The sequence below is a fragment of the Salminus brasiliensis genome, chromosome 1, assembly GCF_030463535.1.
Source record: "Salminus brasiliensis chromosome 1, fSalBra1.hap2, whole genome shotgun sequence".
NCBI classification, from domain to species: Eukaryota; Metazoa; Chordata; class Actinopteri; order Characiformes; family Bryconidae; genus Salminus; species Salminus brasiliensis.
In genome coordinates this window covers 30,297,286-30,317,274 of record NC_132878.1, presented here as the reverse complement: position 1 = coordinate 30,317,274, position 19,989 = coordinate 30,297,286, and the positions used below count along the sequence as shown (strand labels likewise).

The 19,989-nt window shown below is 38.9% G+C and overlaps 2 protein-coding genes across 2 annotated transcripts; both read left to right on the top strand.

The window, feature by feature from the left end:
• The first annotated feature begins 2,672 nt into the window (after positions 1–2,672).
• LOC140574919 (trace amine-associated receptor 1-like) lies at positions 2,673–3,698 on the top strand. The gene has a single exon (XM_072695005.1). The coding sequence runs from the start codon at positions 2,673–2,675 to the stop codon at positions 3,696–3,698; it is 1,026 nt and encodes a 341-aa protein (XP_072551106.1).
• Positions 3,699–13,213: 9,515 nt separating this feature from the next.
• On the top strand, positions 13,214–14,239 carry LOC140574911 (trace amine-associated receptor 1-like). The gene has a single exon (XM_072694992.1). It carries the CDS (start codon positions 13,214–13,216, stop codon positions 14,237–14,239), a length of 1,026 nt encoding a protein of 341 aa, XP_072551093.1.
• The last annotated feature ends 5,750 nt before the right edge of the window (positions 14,240–19,989 follow it).

The window sequence follows — 19,989 nt, the reverse complement described above, 5'->3', positions numbered from 1 at the left end:
CTGCTACAGAGTCTAGTTCAACACTAACCACTGACCCAGCACGTCTGACCGGCTTGTCAAGACGCATCTTGTCCCTCTTTATCATGCTTCCTCACCAGCACATCACAACATAGAAAAAACAGCTGGACACCACAGTCTAATAGAACTTTTGCAGGAGCTTTCTACAGATGTTGAAGGACCCCAGCCTCCTCAGAAAGTAGAGCCAGCTCTGGCCTTGTCTGTATAGCATGTCTGTGTTGGCTGACCAGTCCAAGCTTTTATCCAGGTGCAGTCCGAGATATCTGTAGGTCTTAACCATCTCCACATTAATCCCCTCTATAGAGACAGGCTGAGTGAGTGGCCTATCCCTGCAAAAGTCCACCAAAGACAGGACACACCACACGGGTGGCGAAGAAAGCACAAGATGGCTCAGACGGCTTAGGAGGTTTGGTATATACCCCCACATACTCATGGCGTTCTACACCTGCATTGTGGAGAGTATTCTAACTGGCTGTGTTACTACCTGGTATGAGAACTGCACCACTCATATATCTGTATAAAGCGATGTGACAAAAAACATGGTTTGATTTGATTTGAGTGGAGAAAGTACAGCCTGGCATCCTCAACTCCTACTTATTTCCCTGTAGGCAAACTGGAGGAGGTCCATTGCATGTTGAATCTGTCGTCCCTTCTTTCTCCGTGCGCTTAGCCTTTAGCTCTGCAGCTCTGATAGGGTCTCTGCAGCTTTTGTTGGAGTGTACCTCTGTTCAGAGCGTTAGCAGCTCTTTTGTTGTGTAAACTTAGTTAGTCCTGCACGTGCACATGGAAACAGATTTCATGTCCATAGGACATACAAAATAATCACTAAACTAGCAATAAAAATGGCAAGGAAAAAGGCTAAAACAATACACAAAAGATGGCGCTTCTAGAAAGACTGCCATTCAGAGTGGCGCCGGAACATGCATGGGCTTTGGAATTCCACAAAAAAAACTCACGAACATAAACAATACAGAATTAATTATTTTTACCAATTATGGTACAGCCACAGAGCTAAAGTTGCAGACAATGTTCTGGAAGAAGTTGATGAAGCTCAGGAAGTACTGTACCAAGCAGAAGGACCAGTCCAAAATCACATGGATCTTGGCTGGGCCCATGCTCAGTTGGCCCCCTGGACACTAAAAAAACTCTAGGAAGGGTTCTGACTGCCTATGACAGATAATTGCTCCACATTCACATACAGGTAGTTTTCCAGAAGCTGCTAGACTCCTAATAGGATCAATGTTAGGACAAACATGTTGTGGTTTGTGTGATTGATGTAATTAATTAATCATAAAGGCATGACCCAGAATTTATGACAATGGCATGACGAAGGACCTCTTGTACTTGTAAAATTACTCAAAAAATCTAATTCTGCTGTAATGCCTTAAAGGCTGTAGGGCAAGGGGTAGCAATCCTTGACCATAATTTTTTTGGTGTGTGGAACCTCCAGAGCAAGTGGCTGATCCAGTCACACATAAACCCCGACAATGACCAGTGACAAGTACCTGGTTAGGGTAGAGTTGTTCCCAAACATTCAGTGGGTAACTGAAAGTAAATGACTCATGCTTATGTAGCTTCAATTGTTAGCGTCAACGAATTCAACAGAATATTTGTCTCTCAATCTCTTGCTCTGGCATATTGAAGCTGGTTTGCCAAAGTGGTTCAATTTGGATGCATAGCCTCTGTAAAAAGGGCTTGTGTATGCCAAACATCAGATTGGTCTTCCCAGACCAATGTGGCCCAAATAAAATGTGGCACTAGTGAAAACTGCTGGTTAGGTCAATTTGTGCTTCACATGCCTATTTTTTTCTAACTTGTCTCTGGATTTTTGCCTCAAATTTGATCAGTGTGATTTGATACACACTGTGGTGTTTTTAGGAAAATAAACATTGTCATTGTTTTCTCCATCAATCAAAGCTTTCTGAACTAAATTGATATAACTCACCAGTAGTTGTTCTAGCAGTAATTCTATTTTACATGCTTTCTAATCATCACTTACCTTAGCTAGTTTGACAGAATTTACAATCTAATTAGGATGTCCATTATGAAATTGTATAAGATAAAAGAGATATAAGATGGTATGCATTACACCCAAAAACAAAAGCAAAAATGTGCAAATTATTCAGGTTTGCTACAGAGGTACCTGATATCTGAACAAAGATATACTCTAGCAATGAGTTAATTAACATTAGTTATATAACATTAGAAAGACATGAATCTTTTTGTATTATTTAGGAAAAGATTTAGTCAAGAGCATCACCATGGGACATTTTTGAAACATGACTCAAAGGGTGGTGTTTTATCATAGGCAGTGCTGGAAGAGTATAAATCTGTGTGGTCTTGTCAACTGTAAAAATTAGAGGCAAGATCTGAGAGAAGGTTTGTATTACACTAAACAATTTTTCTATCATTATAACAAACATAGCATAACAATAGATTCATTATGCATTTTTAAGGGACATTTCAGCTAATTTATATATATACATTGTATAGTTATGTTTTTTATATATTATATTACTTATATTATATTATTATTTTACTTCCAATCGACATAGACAGAAAAAATGTTTAATGAACTGTTTTATTAATTGTTTTTTAAATGCTTTCAGGTTACATCACAGGAGCAAAAAAATCCTCAGAAGGTGGACTTCAGAATGAATTCAAGTTACACTCAGATAGTGGACATTACTCCTCTTTGCTATGAATATTTAAATGGATCTTGTCCAAAGGTTGTCTATCCTCTGCTTTTAAGGGTGTCGATGTATTTGTTCTTTAGCACAGTGGTGATTTTAACAGTATTGGGAAACCTTTTTGTAATCATAGCTATTCTTCATTTCAAGCAGCTGCACATGCCAACGAACTGTCTCATTCTGTCTCTGGCCTTGACAGATCTGCTGCTGGGTGGCTTTTTTATGCCTCTTAATATGTTACGCTTTGTAGAGACTTGCTGGTATTTTGGCACTTTATTCTGTAAGATACACAACAGTGTTACTATTATGTTGTCCACTGCTTCAATTATAAATTTGTCTTTCATATCCATTGACAGATATTATGCTGTGTGTCACCCCCTGCTGTATCACAATAAAATCACCTCCTTTGTCACAGTAATCATGATCTCCATCTGCTGGAGTGTCTCAGCTGCAGCCGGGTTTGGAACAATATTTCTGGAGCTGAACATTTTGGGCATTGAAGATTTTTATTATGAAAATGTTGCATGTGAAGGAGGTTGTGTGATATTTGAAAGTGCAGCCGCAAGTATAGCCTCTGCTGTCCTTTCCTTCTATTTCCCAGGTGTTGTGATGTTCATTATATATATGAAAATCTTCCGTGTTGCACAAAAGCAAGCAAAGTCTATTCAGGACTCACAATGTAAAAACAAAATGAAATCAATGTTAAACAAAGAGCAGAGAAAGGCCACCAAAACACTGGCTGTGATTTTGGGAGTGTTTCTTTCACTTTGGACACCGTTTTTTGTCTGTTATGTTATCAATCCATTTACCGGTTACTCAGTTCCTCCAGTATTGATTGATATGCTGGCTTGGATTGGACTCATGAATTCAACCTGTAATCCTATTGTTTATGCATTCTTCTACAAATGGTTTAGAAAAGCATTCAGGATGGTTTTATCAGGTCAAGTACTTCAGCCAGGCTCTTCGAGAATGAATCTGTTTTCACACTGAAAAAAAAAAAATCCATCCAAAGTACATGATGAAATTGTCTGAAATAAAGGAGAACTAAGATGGTATGCATAAAACCTTTGAAGAATACATAAAGCTATTGCAAATTACTTTTGGTTATAGTTCAGTGGTAAATGTGATCTATAAGGCATTCAAAACTAAACAAATTAGAAATAGACTACCTGTTACCTTGGGCATGATTTTCCTCTAAATAGATGTTTAGTTCTGTCCATTTCTACTGGTTGATCTGGACTTTAGAAGGAATAGGACAATTATACAACAAAACATAATAATTTATTTGCCATTATGCTGCTAAGTTAAAGTGTGCAAAAGGACACAATTCATAGGTAGTATTTTAAAATGTGCATTGTCTTCTGAGGTGAAATCCTGCTTCAGCTAATGTCTTACATAATTATATATTTCACATATCAGATCTTTACTTAACTTATCAGACATTTAACTTCATTGGTCTCCCAAACATGTATGAGCAAGTTATTTAGTTTTTAATAAACAAGAATTATAGTTATTTTGGTCATACAAAAGAATGCAGTATATTACTTTTTTTGTTTGTTGCTGTAAAACAATATCAATATAACAATAATGGTCAAATGGAATCAAACTTCCACAACCCTCCTGAAAGTGTCAGGACTCAACTGTGTCTTTGATCATATGACTTAACTAGTATGGTATATGAGCCCGGGCTTTCGAATAGGCTAATCGTGAGGTATAGCATCCCTTTTGGTGATCTACTGAGCATTCTTTCTATCTATATATTTTCCTGTAGGACCTTTGCCCTTGGTTTTCTACTTTGCCTTTTGCCTTACCCTTTGGATAGTTTGCCTGTGTTTTTGATAATGCACTTTGACACTCTGCATGTGTTTTTTTTTGACTGTTTGCCCTGTGTGATGTTTGCTATTTTGCCTCTCATCTGCTTGCTGGAACTGACCCTTGCCTGTGCATCGATTATGAACTTGGATTGTGATTCTTTCAGTAAAGCCTCCTTTGCATTTTACCTCTGCGAGTGTCTAAACCTATGTGGCACATAACACTTTCAAAATAAATATTTGTTACTAATATTTATGTTTAATTTGACGTTCTTATTACAAAAGTTAACAAAAGGAGAATAGATGACAATTTGCGTTAAGCATAATGTCTTGAAAAATAATCTGCCATTGTATCCAATAATTTAATTGCAGAAAGTGGAACCAAAAAAAAAATCCATCCAAATATTTTCTTTTTCTTTTTTGGTAATGGTTTGTATGTTGGTAAAATGGTTTGCTAAATATTTATTTGCCTTGAATAAAACCAGTTAAACTGCTTGTTAGCATGTGCATTACATCTGGTAGGTTGAACTGAGCAAATTCTAATATCATACATATAAAGTTTTCCTTTGGATGAGGTCTCAGTGAGTCAAAAAACAGACATTGTTCAGGCTCTTTTCTCTTCCAGATATTTTTTAAGGATGAATCTTTGCTTTCATTTCATATTTTATGCTCCTGATTTGTTCCACAGTATTTTCTTCTTTTTGCTTACACTTCTTTTTTGTTTGCAAGTTTTCACTGCAGTGATTGTCAATGATGGCTTGCTCCTTATTGCACTGAAGAACCTGTTCAATCCTCTGATGAACCTGCTCTCTTACATTATAACTTCTTTGTATCCAAGAGTCTACTGCAGGCATCAGAAGGAGTCCTGGTCCACGAAGCCAATGGAGATTATACCCCAGGACACTTAGTAATTGTGTCATACCAGTTGCAGAACTTGTGAGTGAGTTCTGGGCCATCCCTGCCCATACCAGACATCGGGACCAGTCAGAGGGATTCTCGTGACAGAGCATGTGTAAGAATTTACTTAATTTTTGATGAATTCATTCACACTGTCCATTGGATTGCGGATAATACCCAGATTAGATCAGACTAATGGATTCCCCAGTGCTTTCAACAAAGGATGACCACCCTTGAGAGGTAAACTGTTGCCCCCAGTCACAATGTATTCTGATATCCCAAACACACAAACAACCTGATAAAATATTGCTTCTGCCATCTGGAATGCAGTGGGAATAGCTGTGAATGGAATGATTCTTAAACTTAAAGAGAAACGATCGATTACAGTGAGGACTGAGGTCATTTACGAAATCTATGGCCTATGAAATCAGGTCTATAAGAAATATTAAAACAGACGCATGAAAAAAAACAAGGACCATCAAGCCTGTCAAGCATTCATGCATTTAGCGCATTGATACAACAGTACTGGGTCTGATTAGCAAAGGCAACAAGTCAGCATGATTGAAGACAAGACCAAGGAAACAGTTGTTGACTTCAGGAGAGCATGACACAAGCACTCTCCACTCAACGTTGTCGGGTCCTCTGTGGAGATTGTTAAGTGCACAGAGTTCCTTGGTGTCCACTTAGCGGAGAATCTCACCTGGACCCTGAACACAAGCTCTACAGCCAAGAAAGCCCAGCAGCGTCTTTACATCCTCCAGAAAGTGCGCATTTAATTTTTGCACAAATATTTATTAAAAGTAGCACATTCTATTTACACCACCCCACTTCCCACTACAATCAATGCTCAATCTGCCTGATTTATTGATTGATTGATACTGATTCTTTTGTCCTTCCTGTTACACTTTCTCATTTGCATTGTGTTGTATTGTCTGTATGCACTTGTTCTGTTTTGCACTTGTGTTTCTGTCTGCACTGTGTTGTGTGTTGCACCATGGTCCTGGAGGAACGCTGTTTTGTTTTACAGTGTACTCTGTATATAGATGAAACAATAAAGTTGCTGACTTAACTTGACTTGATGTAGATTCTCATAATCAGTTAATACAATGAAAGGGTGATTAGCTCCTTCTAGCCAGTGTCGCTGTTCTTTTTTTCTAATTTTACAAGGCCAACAACTCATGATTTTCTATGCCATACTTTCATTATGCAGGTGAGAGCTTATGTGAATAAAATGCAACCAGGTGCAATTTAGGAGGATCTCCCGTACGCTTGGACAATATGACCTCAACACCGGTCTAAGAGGCAGCAACCTCTACGGTGAAGGGTTGAGATGGATTGGGTGTTTTTTAGATAGGGGCTGCTGTAAAGGATGTGAGAGGTGCAGCGATAGCACTAAAATTGCAAAAGAAACCTCTGATAGAAGTTCTATAAAAATCTAGAAATCATTATATGAGGAAGAAGTGGGCCACTGAAGAACTGCATCTACCTTTTGATAATCCATGATGATCCCTTGGGCACGTATAACATACCGCAGAAAGGACACAGACTGGAGATGAAACTCACATTTTCTCCCTTCAAAAAAGTTGTTATCCAGTAGACATTGTAACACTGCATGTACATGTCTGACATGTATGTCACTATATGGTGAATAAACTAGAATATCATCCAAATATGCTATTAAAGGGTAGACTGATTTTAGACTGATTAGACTAGATTATTAACTAGTTTTACTAGTATACTAGCATTAGAAAGGAGCGGTCTCTCAATGTAATGCACTTGTAGACTTGTAGACCTAATGGTTGGATGACTTTTGAAATAGTCCCTTTGCTGACTGGTCTTTCATCTAGTGCTGCCACTCCTGAGTTATTTGATTGTCATCTGTAGCTGCTCCACCAAATGTCTGTGTGTAACCCAGGGTGTCATGTGATTTACCACCTGTGCACTTAGTCCACCTCTGATGGTACCTTTGCTCTGAGTTGTGTATTTTTTGTTTTAGGGGAAAGAGGGAGACTGGACACTGCAGTGCTCGTTTTGATCGCAGCTCAGAAGCAGAAGTACATGTGAATAAAGTTCCCTTCTACTCCAAAAACTATTAAGGCAAACAACAAAAAATAATCTAATAAAATACAGCATAAGCATAATGTGCTAACATCTACACCACATGAACACATATATTATATTAGGACAGCATGAAAAGATTCTAGAAGAGTTAAAATAACATGTACTTAAACAAGCAGTATATGTTTTTTTTCTGGCAAGAGAGTGCAAAACTTAAAATGGGTTGATGTGACACTCTTTAGAAAGTAACACATTCATGCCATAATCCATGTCTGTGGAGAATGAAGTCAATTTGATTAGGCTGCTTGAGCTATATGATCTGATGTTGAAAACTAGACTTACAACCCCAACTCTTGCTCAACTGGTGTTAAGCAGTGCTGACATAATTTAGACAGTTATGAGATCACCACTACAGCTTCTGTTTAGAACAAAATGAAACAAAATCCTGTTCTGCCCACAATAGGTCCTGTCTTTAGCATCACTCTTTGTGAAGTCCAAGGTATTGTCTTCTACCACTGCTAAGCACTTTTTCTGAAGTCGAGTATCCAGTTTTGCTTCTTTCAAAAGCCTGGAAGAATGTATGATTACATGTTCTTGTCCTGCCACTGCTTGAAGAAGTACTGCTCCCAAATCTTTGTAATTGGTGTCATCCTGTTTCTAAAAACATTTAAAGTCAGGTGGCATGACAATAAGTCTTTCTTCTGACGCCTTTTGGTGCTCGCCAATCCACATATACACCACAATCACAAACCTGCTAAAACAGAGGTGGAGAAGCCCAGGGTCAAGTTTTAACACAATTTTTTTGCACACGTGGTTATAAATTAATTGTTAAGTAAATTAATATTTTTATTTTGTGAGCGAGAGCAGGGAAATCAACAAACTGATCTCTGGGCCCCAGTTCTCTAGGTTGAGAGGACAACTTCCTCCAGGTATTGCATGTGCTGTTATACTGCAGTGGAATAGACACCTAGCTTTTATCTTTTTTATGCAGCAGTGCACTTTAAATCTCTTAAGTTGTGGTATTGTTATACCAGCATTGGTGAATAAAGAGCAATAAGCTCAGTGCTTTAAGTCCAAAGCATGAAGGAGGACTGCTCTGTGGTGCTGCCTATACCAAGTCCTTGAGTTTAAAGTGCTGAACACAATGTCTCTGTGGAGGGAAGACAATTTCTCAATAAATAATGCCACATGAAGCAGTTCCAAAGGCATTTACACATAGGATGCAATTTTTGTACCAGAACATGTGTATAAAGGTGAATGTACAACACATTTTAATTTGCCCTCTGCACTAATGATGGACTTTTTTGCTGGCAATATAATTTTTCTCTTTACCAATCACCACTCTCTTTCTGGTGTTGGTATGGTAACAACCTGAAGTGACTACTGATAACTAGAATTTCCCTCACCTCTTCCAGCACTGCTTCCTTTGTCCTTTCCTTCTACATCCCAGGTGTTGTGATGCTCAGTATATATATGAAGATATTTCGTGTTGCAAAAAAAACAAAGTCTATTCAAGACTCAAAATGTAAAAACAAAGAAGAGAGAAAAGCCACCATAACTCTGGCTGTCATTTTGGGTGTTTTCCTGTCACTTTCAGCTCCATTTTTTATCTGCAATGTTATCACCCCTTTTATCAGTTACTCCGTTCCTCCAGTATTGATGAAAATGTTTTCTTGGATTGGACTTATGAATTCAACCTGTAACCCTATTGTGTATGCTTTCTTCTACAAGTGGTTTAGAAAAGCATTCAGAATAATTTTGTCAGGTGAAATATTTCAGCCAGGATCTTGACGATTGAATCTGTTTTCAGACTAAAAAAGCCTTGATGAAATGTCTGAAATGAAAGAGAACTAAGATGATACTACATTGTAAAAACATTGTTTTTTTCCCCTGTTTATTGTTGATGTGTAAATAGAGGTAAATGCCATCTGAACAAAGATATACTGTAGCAATTTTGCATTATTTTGAAAACATTTAATATCTGTTGGTGACTTTAGTATGTGTTATGGTTCTGATTGATTGGTGTTGATAGCTTAGTGGTAAAATCGGTTGAGTGCCTTTAAAGGTAACAATTATAAACACTCTACAAGTCATTTTGGGGATGTTGTCCACTAACTGGACATTTTTGTTTTAGTTCTTTGTATTGGCCTTGGAAAAATGATACACAAATTATTTGCCTTGACACTGATCATTTAAAATATATGTTTGAGGACAGATCTTGCAAGGTTTTTACAGAATTATATTTCAAGTGCAGATCTGCACTCACCAGACACATTGTCTTAAGTCAGTTTTTTGGATTTTAATAAATGAAATGTATCTTTTTGGGCATAAAAAACAATGTGGTTTATTTGTTTTTGAAAGTCTTTACTTGGAAGTTCTTAATACAACAAAACTTCCCAAGGGGAGAACAAATCTACCAAAAATCTACAATAGTATCCAGTAACTTAAGAAGAGGACTGCAGAAAATGAAGGGAACAAACATTTTGTTTTCTCAAAACTACAGTTAAAGAGGTAGTCAGAGGCAACCCAGACACTGAACTATATGTGGTAGCTTTTCTTCCACTCTCTTTGCCTCTCAATTATTTGTATACCATTTTGTGAGAGGCAAGTAAAAACATTACAATGCAACTGTGTTCAATGAAACTGCAAATGTTAAAGATACATAACTTCATAGCTCTTCATCCACTGGCTCATTAAGACCACATTATTGTTCACTTCATTACCTTATATAAGCCCTGTGTTTAAACGCTGCCAGTGATCATCAGGGCAGTCAGGAATTGATTGTCTCTTTGTTCTCATTCACAACTTAACATCTCCATACTATTACAGTTTCCACCTGCTCCACCCAAAGATTTGCACTATTGACTTCCAACATCCACAACTGTGATGAAAAACACTCTCTGCCACAAGTCCTGAGCATTCTAACAACACTGCAATCTATATTCACCAGGTGAATGTAGCATTTCCTGCTGTTACAGTGTGGAACTCTGTGGAGCATAGTCTGTAATGTATGGTATACAGTAGTATTAAATACTGTCACTTTAAGAGAATGGCAGCCCGCAAGGTGTTTTGGGTAGTGCTGTTCTAATTGTATATACACACATGGAGTTTGGAGTAAAAGAGACTTGCATGGTGAGACTACTATACGTAGTCGTCTCCTTATTTTATGTCACGTAAGACAAGGTACGGACATTACATGGTGTCAGAAGCAGAGGTTGCTCGTGTCTAAGATGAAGGTTTGCCATGGTAAGGTTCAATCCACCGAGTGAATTCAAGTTTGAGTGCCCCATCGACTGGCCAGAGTGGAAACAGAGATCGGTTAGCAACTAAGCTAAATAAGGACAATGGAGAAATACAAGTGAGTTCTCTTATCTATTACATGGGGAGCGAAGATAAACAGATATTCAGCTCAGGTGGAGGAGATTCCTAAACAGGTCTAGTCTAACCCACCGGAGACTCAGCTTGCAAACGTGAACAGGCTACACTGTCAGGGCAGTCCACAAACAGACAGAAGATGGGGGCATGGACAGCGGCAGGCGGTAAGCCCAGGGACTTGGACATGAAAAAATGCCCTGCACTGAAAAGCATGTGTAACAAGTGTCACAAGCAAGGACATTGGGAGCGTGTGTTACTCAAAACAGCTGAGAGAAAACACAGAGGAGGTGAAGCAAGGACAGCTGGATAGTTAACCTGGAGGTGAACAACGTCCCAATAACCTTTAAAATAGACACTGGTGCAGATGCCACAGTAATCACAAAACACATTTAAAAAGATGTCCAAAAAGTCCAAAATCAAACTTGATCCACCCGACACCAACTTTGTTAGCCCAGGAGGAGACCTCAGCTGTTTGAAGTTATTTCAGGCTACTACAAAGTATAAAGAAAAGCAGTACTCTTTTAAAATCTATGTCATTAGAGGAAGAGTCAGCTGTCATCTAGGCCTTCATGAAGCTGTCGACATGGGTCTTTTGAAGCGGGTGGACAAGGTCAGTGGCGTTTTCAGGTCAGGTGGACTACTGAATACTGAGCCAGTGAAAATAGTCCTGCAGGATGACGCCCAACCATATGCTGTGCACACAGCAAGACAGATACCTCTGCCGCTCATCCATCTAGTAAAGAAAGAACTCCACTTCTTGTTTGCTATTGTGCAGATCTTCGAAGGCTTAATCGTGCAGTGAAACGTGAAAAGTATGTGCTCCCTACTATAGAGGAAATATTGCCTAGACTCGCAGGGTCAAAGGCATTTACATCACTAGATGCAGATAGCCATCCAGCCAGTCCAGCAGAACTGCTAATGGAAAGAAAAATCAGGAATTCAACAAACCGATGACAGTGCCAAACAGGGTCTAAGGTCACTCGCTTGGGCAGAGTGAGCCAACCAGCAGCTAAACTTGATCTGCAATCATGGCAAGTGGTATCAAATAAAAAATTCTGCATAAAAAAGTGTGGTTATTGCAGAAAAATTATGTCAGCTTTTAATGTCTTCAGATGTGAAAATACCCATCCCCTGTTACTTGAGCGACCCATTCCTTTAGCATTGCATGAGTCTAAAGTAATGCTGGCAGTACAGGTGTCTATCCTAAATCACATCTCACTCTGAGTACACAGGAGTAGCTATATCTGAGGAGACCAAGGACATAAAAAAAACAAACAAAAAAAAAACAAACAAAAAACTACAAATTAAAGAAACCCACCCACCAATCCCAAACCCACAATAAGAATTATTTCCACCCTGGAAATGTCTAAGTAAACCCAAAAACCCAAACAGCTAGAGAGTAAGCCATTTTTTCTTTTTATCCCTTCTGTTGTATATTTGCAGGTGTGCTCAGAATTAAAGTACTTTGGTGTACTTTAGAGGAGTCCATGGTCAACTCAATGACTGAAAGGTGCCTACATCCTCTGGATGCAAAACAATTATTTATTTATTATTACCCCTCCCCTGTTGTCCTTTACAGTTGGTAAGAGATTATTGTGCTGATATGCTGTGGTTGATTTTTACCAAATGTGACGCTTTGCAGTATAACCAAACATCTTCACCTTTGTCTGGTCTGTCCAAAGGACATTGCTCCAAAAGTCTTGTGATTTTTTAAATGCAACTTTGCAAACTAAAGCCATGCTGCTTCTTTTAAGAAAAAAGACAAACCTTCCAAACAAGCTAAACTTTTTCCAATATATGCCAACTGTAGAGTCTGAGATGCAGTTCTTGGGTTTGTGGCCATTGGTGGTTCTGTGTTAAATACAGTGTTGCTTAATGTTGGGAAAAGACCACGTGACAGTAATGTTTAATAAAAATACAAAAGTGGGCAATAAATAACACTGGACAAACTAGCAGCAATGTGAAACATAAAAAATATGTAGGTAAGTGGAGAAAAAGTATACATATGTACTGTTGTATATATATGATCAAAATTAAGCACCAAGGCACCATGAACCACCAGTGTACTGGTTTCCAAATTGCAAATTAAAATAGTCAAAATCTGAAAGAAGATCTGTTTTGTATAAATTAAGGATAGTAATGTATTCCAGTAAGGAGTATTACCATGGGATAACTATGAAAGGGCGGTGGTTTATGACATACACTGCTGGAGGAGTATAAATCTTCATCACTGAGTAGCTTTATTCACTGTGAATTTGACATAACAAATTCCTGCATATAAATACATAAAATATATGCATATTTATTTTAGTTTTTTATATTTGCAGGTTGCATTAAAAAAAAAAAATCAACAGGACCCACACAATGAACTCAAGCCAAGCTCAGATAGTGGACATCACTCCTCTTTGCTATGAATTTTTAAATGGATCTTGTCCGAAGTTTGTCTATCCACTGATTTTAAAGGTTCCACTTTACTTGTTTTTTGGTTCTGTGGTGATTTTAACAGTATTGGGAAATCTGTTTGTCATCATAACAATTCTTCATTTCAAACAGTTGCACATGCCAACTAACTACCTTGTCCTGTCTCTAGCAGTAACTGATCTGCTGCTGGGTGCCCTTTACATGCCCCCATGTATGATACAATCTGTGGAGACTTGCTGGTTTTTTGGCACTTTATTCTGTAAAATACACAGCAGTGTTGTTATCATGTTGGCCACTGCTTCCATCATAAATTTGTCTTTAATATCTATTGACAGGTACTATGCTGTGTGTCAACCTCTGTTGTATCACAGTAAAATCACCTCCTTTGTCACAGTCATCATGATCTCCATCAGCTGGAGTATTTCCATTGTAGCTGGATTTGGAACAATATTTTTGAAGCTGAACATACTGGGCATTGAAGAGTTTTACTATGAAAATGTTGCATGTGAAGGAGGTTGTGTGATGTTTCAAAGTGCAGCCTCAAGCACTTCTACCACTTTATTTTCCTTCTATTTGCCAGGTGTTGTGATGCTCAGTATATATGTAAAGATATTCCGTGTTGCACAAAAGCAAGCAAAGTCTATTCAGGACTCAAAATGTAAAAACAATATGAAATCAATGTTAAGCAAAGAGGAGAGAAAAGCCACTAAAACTCTGGCTGTGATTTTGGGGGTGTTTCTTTCACTTTGGACACCATTTTTTGTCTGTTATGTCATTAATCCTTATATTGGTTACTCATTTCCTCCAGTATTGATTGATATGCTTGCATGGATTGGACTTATGAATTCAACCTGCAACCCTATTGTTTATGCATTCTTCTACAAGTGGTTTAGAAAAGCATTCAGAATGGTTTTATCTGGTCAAATATTTCAGCCAGGGTCTTCAAGAATTAATCTGTTTTTACACTGAAAAAAACTGGAACCCATGAAAAATTCTGATATCACACATATTTTAGACATTCAAGATTGCATGCACTGTACATAAAATCATTGCAAGTTAAAAATGTAAAGTTTAAGCACAATGGGTCTAATTAATGGGCCCAATATCTTTACAAGAATGTTTTAAGATTTGTTCTTTAGAACGTCTTTGTCTTTGTGATGTGTTTTTAAAGCACATAATTGTTCACAGCTCTGCACTTATGATGCACTTAAATTGAACAAATCACAAACAAAGAAACATTGGTGAATATCATGTTCTTTGTGCAAACAGGGTAAATGGGTTGAAAGAAGATTTTTTTTAAGCACAGTTGGTGAGTTAGGCCCAATGTCTTGTAGGAGCATGGCAATTTTATGTTATATTACCCAAGCTTTCAATCTCAAGACATTTACGTTTACATAGAAACATAGTAATCTGAGAAACATTATTAAAGCTTTAATTAACTTTTAATTTCTGTTGGTCTCTTTACAACAGTTTTTTTTATCATTCAGACAGCCTGGTAGTTAGTTAACATGGCAGAGGGACCGTTTTATAGGCATTTAATGTCATTTTAATGTCACTTTGGTAAGGAATTTCATTTAATAGTTTATCAATTTTCAGATTCATTAAACTTACCAACGTTTAATGTTATGACTCACTTGGTCAGTCTAAGCTGTCAACACAGATGAGCTAGGTTATTAGACATTAATAAACGTAACTTGCTTTTATTCAAGGTTTTGTCATGCCCTGTATTCTTGACTGAAAAAAGAAATGCATATTAGTTACTGTAACAATTTATACAAACAAATCTTCCAAGAGGAAATGGAATAGAAGATGTAATGGGATAGAAGATGATCTTAGTTAATCAGACTGATGAGCAATTCTTATTTTGTTTATCCAAATTATTTTTTTTATTCCTGTCAATCAATGTTTTTTTTTTTACTTGAATAACTAGTTGCCATGTATAGAATGATGTAATGGCTGTAATGTAATGTAATGCAAATACTTGTCTTTCACAATGTTCACTAGGTGCAATACATTTGATGCAGACCAATTATTGTTCACATCCTATGTTCCTGGCTCAATCCTGTAGGGTCAAGAATGTCAATCATGGCTACAGAAACACTGTGTGTGATGCTGTCAGTTTTATGTTCAGAAAAGAAAAATCATCAAAACTTAAGGTAACATATTCATATCATTCGTATGTTTACTGTATGAACAAAATATCATTATTTTATCACTGATAATTTCTGTGACTTTCTAACTTGTTTATATATATGCTGTATATATGCCAGGTTCTTGTGGTCTGTCCATTCTACAAATGGATGTTCAGCCCCTTCAAACCAGTGCCTCCATTCTTCCAGGAATAATTTTACCACTAGGAGTTCCCTGGTAAACATTGACAACAATCAGTCCATTGGTGTCCGATAGCTATAACCTCACTTTAATCTTCTCAAAGGCACTTGTGCTTCTGTCAACCAATGGAAGGGACCTTGGCAAAAAAAGCAGTTTACCAAGGGCAGGGGGAAGACTCATTGAACATTGAGTATTCCTCCAGGGGTTTGCTATAAAATAATATGTCATTGAGGTAGACAGTTCCACCTGCTCTATGTGCCCCAATTCGCAGTGTTATTGAGTGGGTGCAATGGGTCACCGGACCCATAATTCTCCCATCTATGTCAATCACAGGCAGTGGACATTCCAGCGGGTCCACAGGCTGGCCAAGCCTAGCAGTGAGAGAGCTGTCCATAAAATTACCTGCAGGCCTGGAGTCCACAAAGGCTGTCAGTAATGTGCGTTGGGAAGTCCAAGCTAAAGTAACTGGGAGGTGTAGACCTGAGATGGGTGATACCACATTGTCTAAGGTAGAGTCCCTTACTCAGGTTTTAGCCTCACATTTCCCCACTTGTGAAGGACTACCTTAGACCTTTCCCCCAGGTCGGGCCAGTAGAAGGTTCAGGCTCAGGGTTGAATCTGTTTTCACTCTGAAGAGTGAAGCCTTAATGAAATTGTCTGAAGTCAAAAAGAATTATGGCTTTACATGTAAAAGCATGAATAGAGGTCATCTAAACAAAGATATACTGTAGCCATGTTGCCTTGTTAATAATAAAATATATGTTGACTTCAAGCCAGGCAGTGAAGTAGCAAACACTTGCAGAGATGGAGCAAAGCAAGATATAATTACACACAGGGAATATTAATAGGGAAGGAAATAAAGGGTCAGCAATCTAGGGACAAACAGCAAAAACAAAACAAAAAAAAGATGACAAACCTGGACTGGGCAAAACAAAATGGGGTCTGGGAGGACGAAAGCTGGAACAAGGATACGGGAATAATAATACTGTGAAGGCTTAACGGGGAAAATCAAAAACCACTGAGATGTGCTCAGGAGGGGGCAGGTGAAAATCATCAACAAAAAAACACAAGCCATGCTAGGGAGAAACAGAAAACCATGGAGCAGTGTTTGGGCAATTCAAAAAGGGAAAGCGAGAAAACAAAACAAAATGCAAAGCCGAGCTTCAAACTAGTAACAGAAACAAAAATACACTGATTACAAGAGAAACAGAGCAGAAACATGAGATGCTGATAGTGATGTTTTCCCCTTGAACAGATGCAAAGAATGCACAGATACTGCGCTTGTGTGCAGTCAACTTCTGGAATCCCAGCTCCTTCTATGGGTCCTGGAAGTGCTTTGGGGGAGAGCGAGACGATGGAAACCTGACATGACTATCATGTTTTATGGTTTTGATGTACGGAGATAGCTCAGTAGTAAATCCGGTGCTCTTTAAGTCAGACATTTAAAGCTAACAATTATAAACAGAGTACAAGTCAAGGGATGTTCTTCCAGGAACTGGCCATCCAATGTTCTGGCTGATGCTGAAGATAAGTGATGAGTAATGGCTGAACCATGCCATATCGGACAAATAGTGGCACTGGGTCTAGGCTCAGAGGTGCCTTCAGACTTAAGCATCAGACATGCAGACCTACAAACCGGATTCCAAAAAAGTTGGGACACTAAACAAATTGTGAATAAAAACTGAATGCAATGATGTGGAGATGGCAAATGTCAATATTTTGTTCGTAATAGAACATAGATGACAGATCAAAAGTTTAATCTGAGTAAATGTAACATTTTAAAGGAGAAATATGTTAATTCAAAATTTCATGGCATCAACAAATCCCAAAAAAGTTGGGACAAGTAGCAATAAGTGGCTGGAAAAAGGAAATTGAGCATATAACGAACAGCTGGAAGACCAATTAACACTAATTAGGTCAATTGACAATATGATTGGGTATAAAAAGAGCTTCTCAGAGTGTCAGTGTCTCTCTGAAGCCAAGATAGTAAGAAGATCACCAATTCCACCATTGTTGCGCAGAAAGATGTGCAGCAATACCAGAATGTTGTTACCCAGCGTAAAATAGCAAAGACTTTTAAGTTATCATCATCAACCGTGCATAACATCATCAAAAGATTCAGAGAATCTGGAACAATCGCTGTGCGTAAAGGTCAAGGCCGTAAAACTCTACTGGATGCTCGTGATCTCCGGGCCCTTAAACATCACTGCACCTCAAACAAGGAAATAACAGAATGGGCTCAGGAATACTTCCAGAAATCATTGTCAGTGAACACAATCCACCGTGCCATCCGCTGTTGTCAGCTGAAACTCTACAGTGCAAAGAGGAAGCCATTTCTAAGCAAGCTCCACAAGCTCAGACGTTTGCACTGGGCCAGGGGTCTTTTAAAATGGAGTGTGGCAAAATGGAAGACTGTTCTGTGGTCAGATGAGTCACGATTTGAAGTTCTTTATGGAACACTGGGATGCCATGTCATCCGGACCAGAGAGGACCAGGATAACCCAAGTTGTTATTAACGCTCCGTTCAGAAGCCTGCATCACTGATGGTATGGGGTTGCATGAGTGCTTGTGGCATGTCTGGAAAGGCACCATTAATGCAGAGAACTATGTTCAGGTTCTAGAACAACATATGCTCCCATCTAGACGTCATCTCTTTCAGGGAAGACCCTGCATTTTTCAACAAGATAATGCCAGACCACATTCTGCAGCAATCACAACATCATGGCTACGTAGGAGAAGGATCCGGGTACTGAAATGGCCAGCCTGCAGTCCAGATCTTTCACCTATAGAGAACATTTGGCGCATCATAAAGAGGAAGGTGCGACAAAGAAGGCCCAAGACGATTGAACAGTTAGAGGCCTGTATTAGACATGAATGGGAGAGCATTCCTATTTCTAAACTTGAGAAACTGGTCTCCTCTGTCCCCAGACGTCTGTTGAGTGTTGTAAGAAGAAGGGGGGATGCCACACAGTGGTAAAAATGGCCTTGTCCCAACTTTTTTGGGATTTGTTGACGGCATGAAATTTTGAAACAACATTTTTCCCTTAAAATGTTACATTTACTCAGATTAAACTTTTGATCTGTCATCTATGTTCTATTACGAATAAAATATTGACATTTGCCATGTCCACATCATTGCATTCAGTTTTTATTCACAATTTGTTTGGTGTCCCAACTTTTTTGGAATCCGGTTTGTATGTTATTTGTTAAGGTCTGGCTCTCATAAAGTGTCTGAACTTCACTAATGCCACAGGGTGATGTAACCACAATCTTGTTGCAAAGTGACCTTGTAACACAATTCTCTGTGTGTCTAAGGGCAACTATGATCATGTGATCACATGATCATTAACATACATTGACATTTAAGGCATTTAGCAGATGCTCTTATCCAGAGTTTTTTACAAAAGTGCTTTGCTATTTACCCAACATCATGTGTTAACTTTGAACACGTATCATACAATTTTTTTTTCAGTTTGATCCTGGCATCCAAAGGGGTTTTACCACCTGACATTTACGGCTTGCTCAATTCTGGGCGCGAGACCAACACTCTGCTGCTTCACTAAAACAGTGGTTATGGGAGAAGCCAACAAACAGAACTTAAAAGGGGTGGGTTTGAAATAAACGCAGGGAAAAGGCAGGAAAACAAACAAACGCTGCCAGGGGAGACATGCGGGACCTACGGAACACAAGACAGGCTTGATGTGGGACACGAGGAAGGTGGGGTTAACATGCATCGAAGGGGGAAGGGCAAGGCAGTTGGCGACAGGATTGACCTGGTGAAGGATCTTGAATGGTCCAATATAACAAGTAGCCAACTTGCGGGGGGCACCATGCAAGGGCAGATCCTTAACCGAAAGCCAAACCCATTGCCAAGGACGATAGGCCTCCGCCTCCTATTTGCATAGCGCTTCTAAAGAGCTACTGCAGACAGGAGGGTTGATCGCTGGCTGGCAGTGCTGGTGCACCGTCAACTGTACATGGGCCCGGCGGACATGCGGGACCCATGGAAAACAAGACAGGCTTGATGTGGGACATGTGGAAGACAATCTCCTTTTTAAGCTTTGTGGTGTCCCACAACACCCTGCACATGGACCCGACCAAAATCAAGGTCATGTAAAGATTTGTAGATTGAGCACTAGTCTCCTTAGCTGATGGCAGTGTTGGGAGGGCCACAAAGCAGCCAACCTTGGAGAATAATACTACAATTTACATTTACATTTACGGCATTTGGCTGACACTCTTATCCAGAGCGACTTACAAGGTTACTCGTATTACAGAGGTGGGCCAGTGTAGTGTTAGGAGTCTTGCACAAGGAGCCTTATTGGTGTAGAGCAGCATAGTCACCCAGACTGGGAATCGAACCCCAGTCTTCCACATAGTGTGGTAGC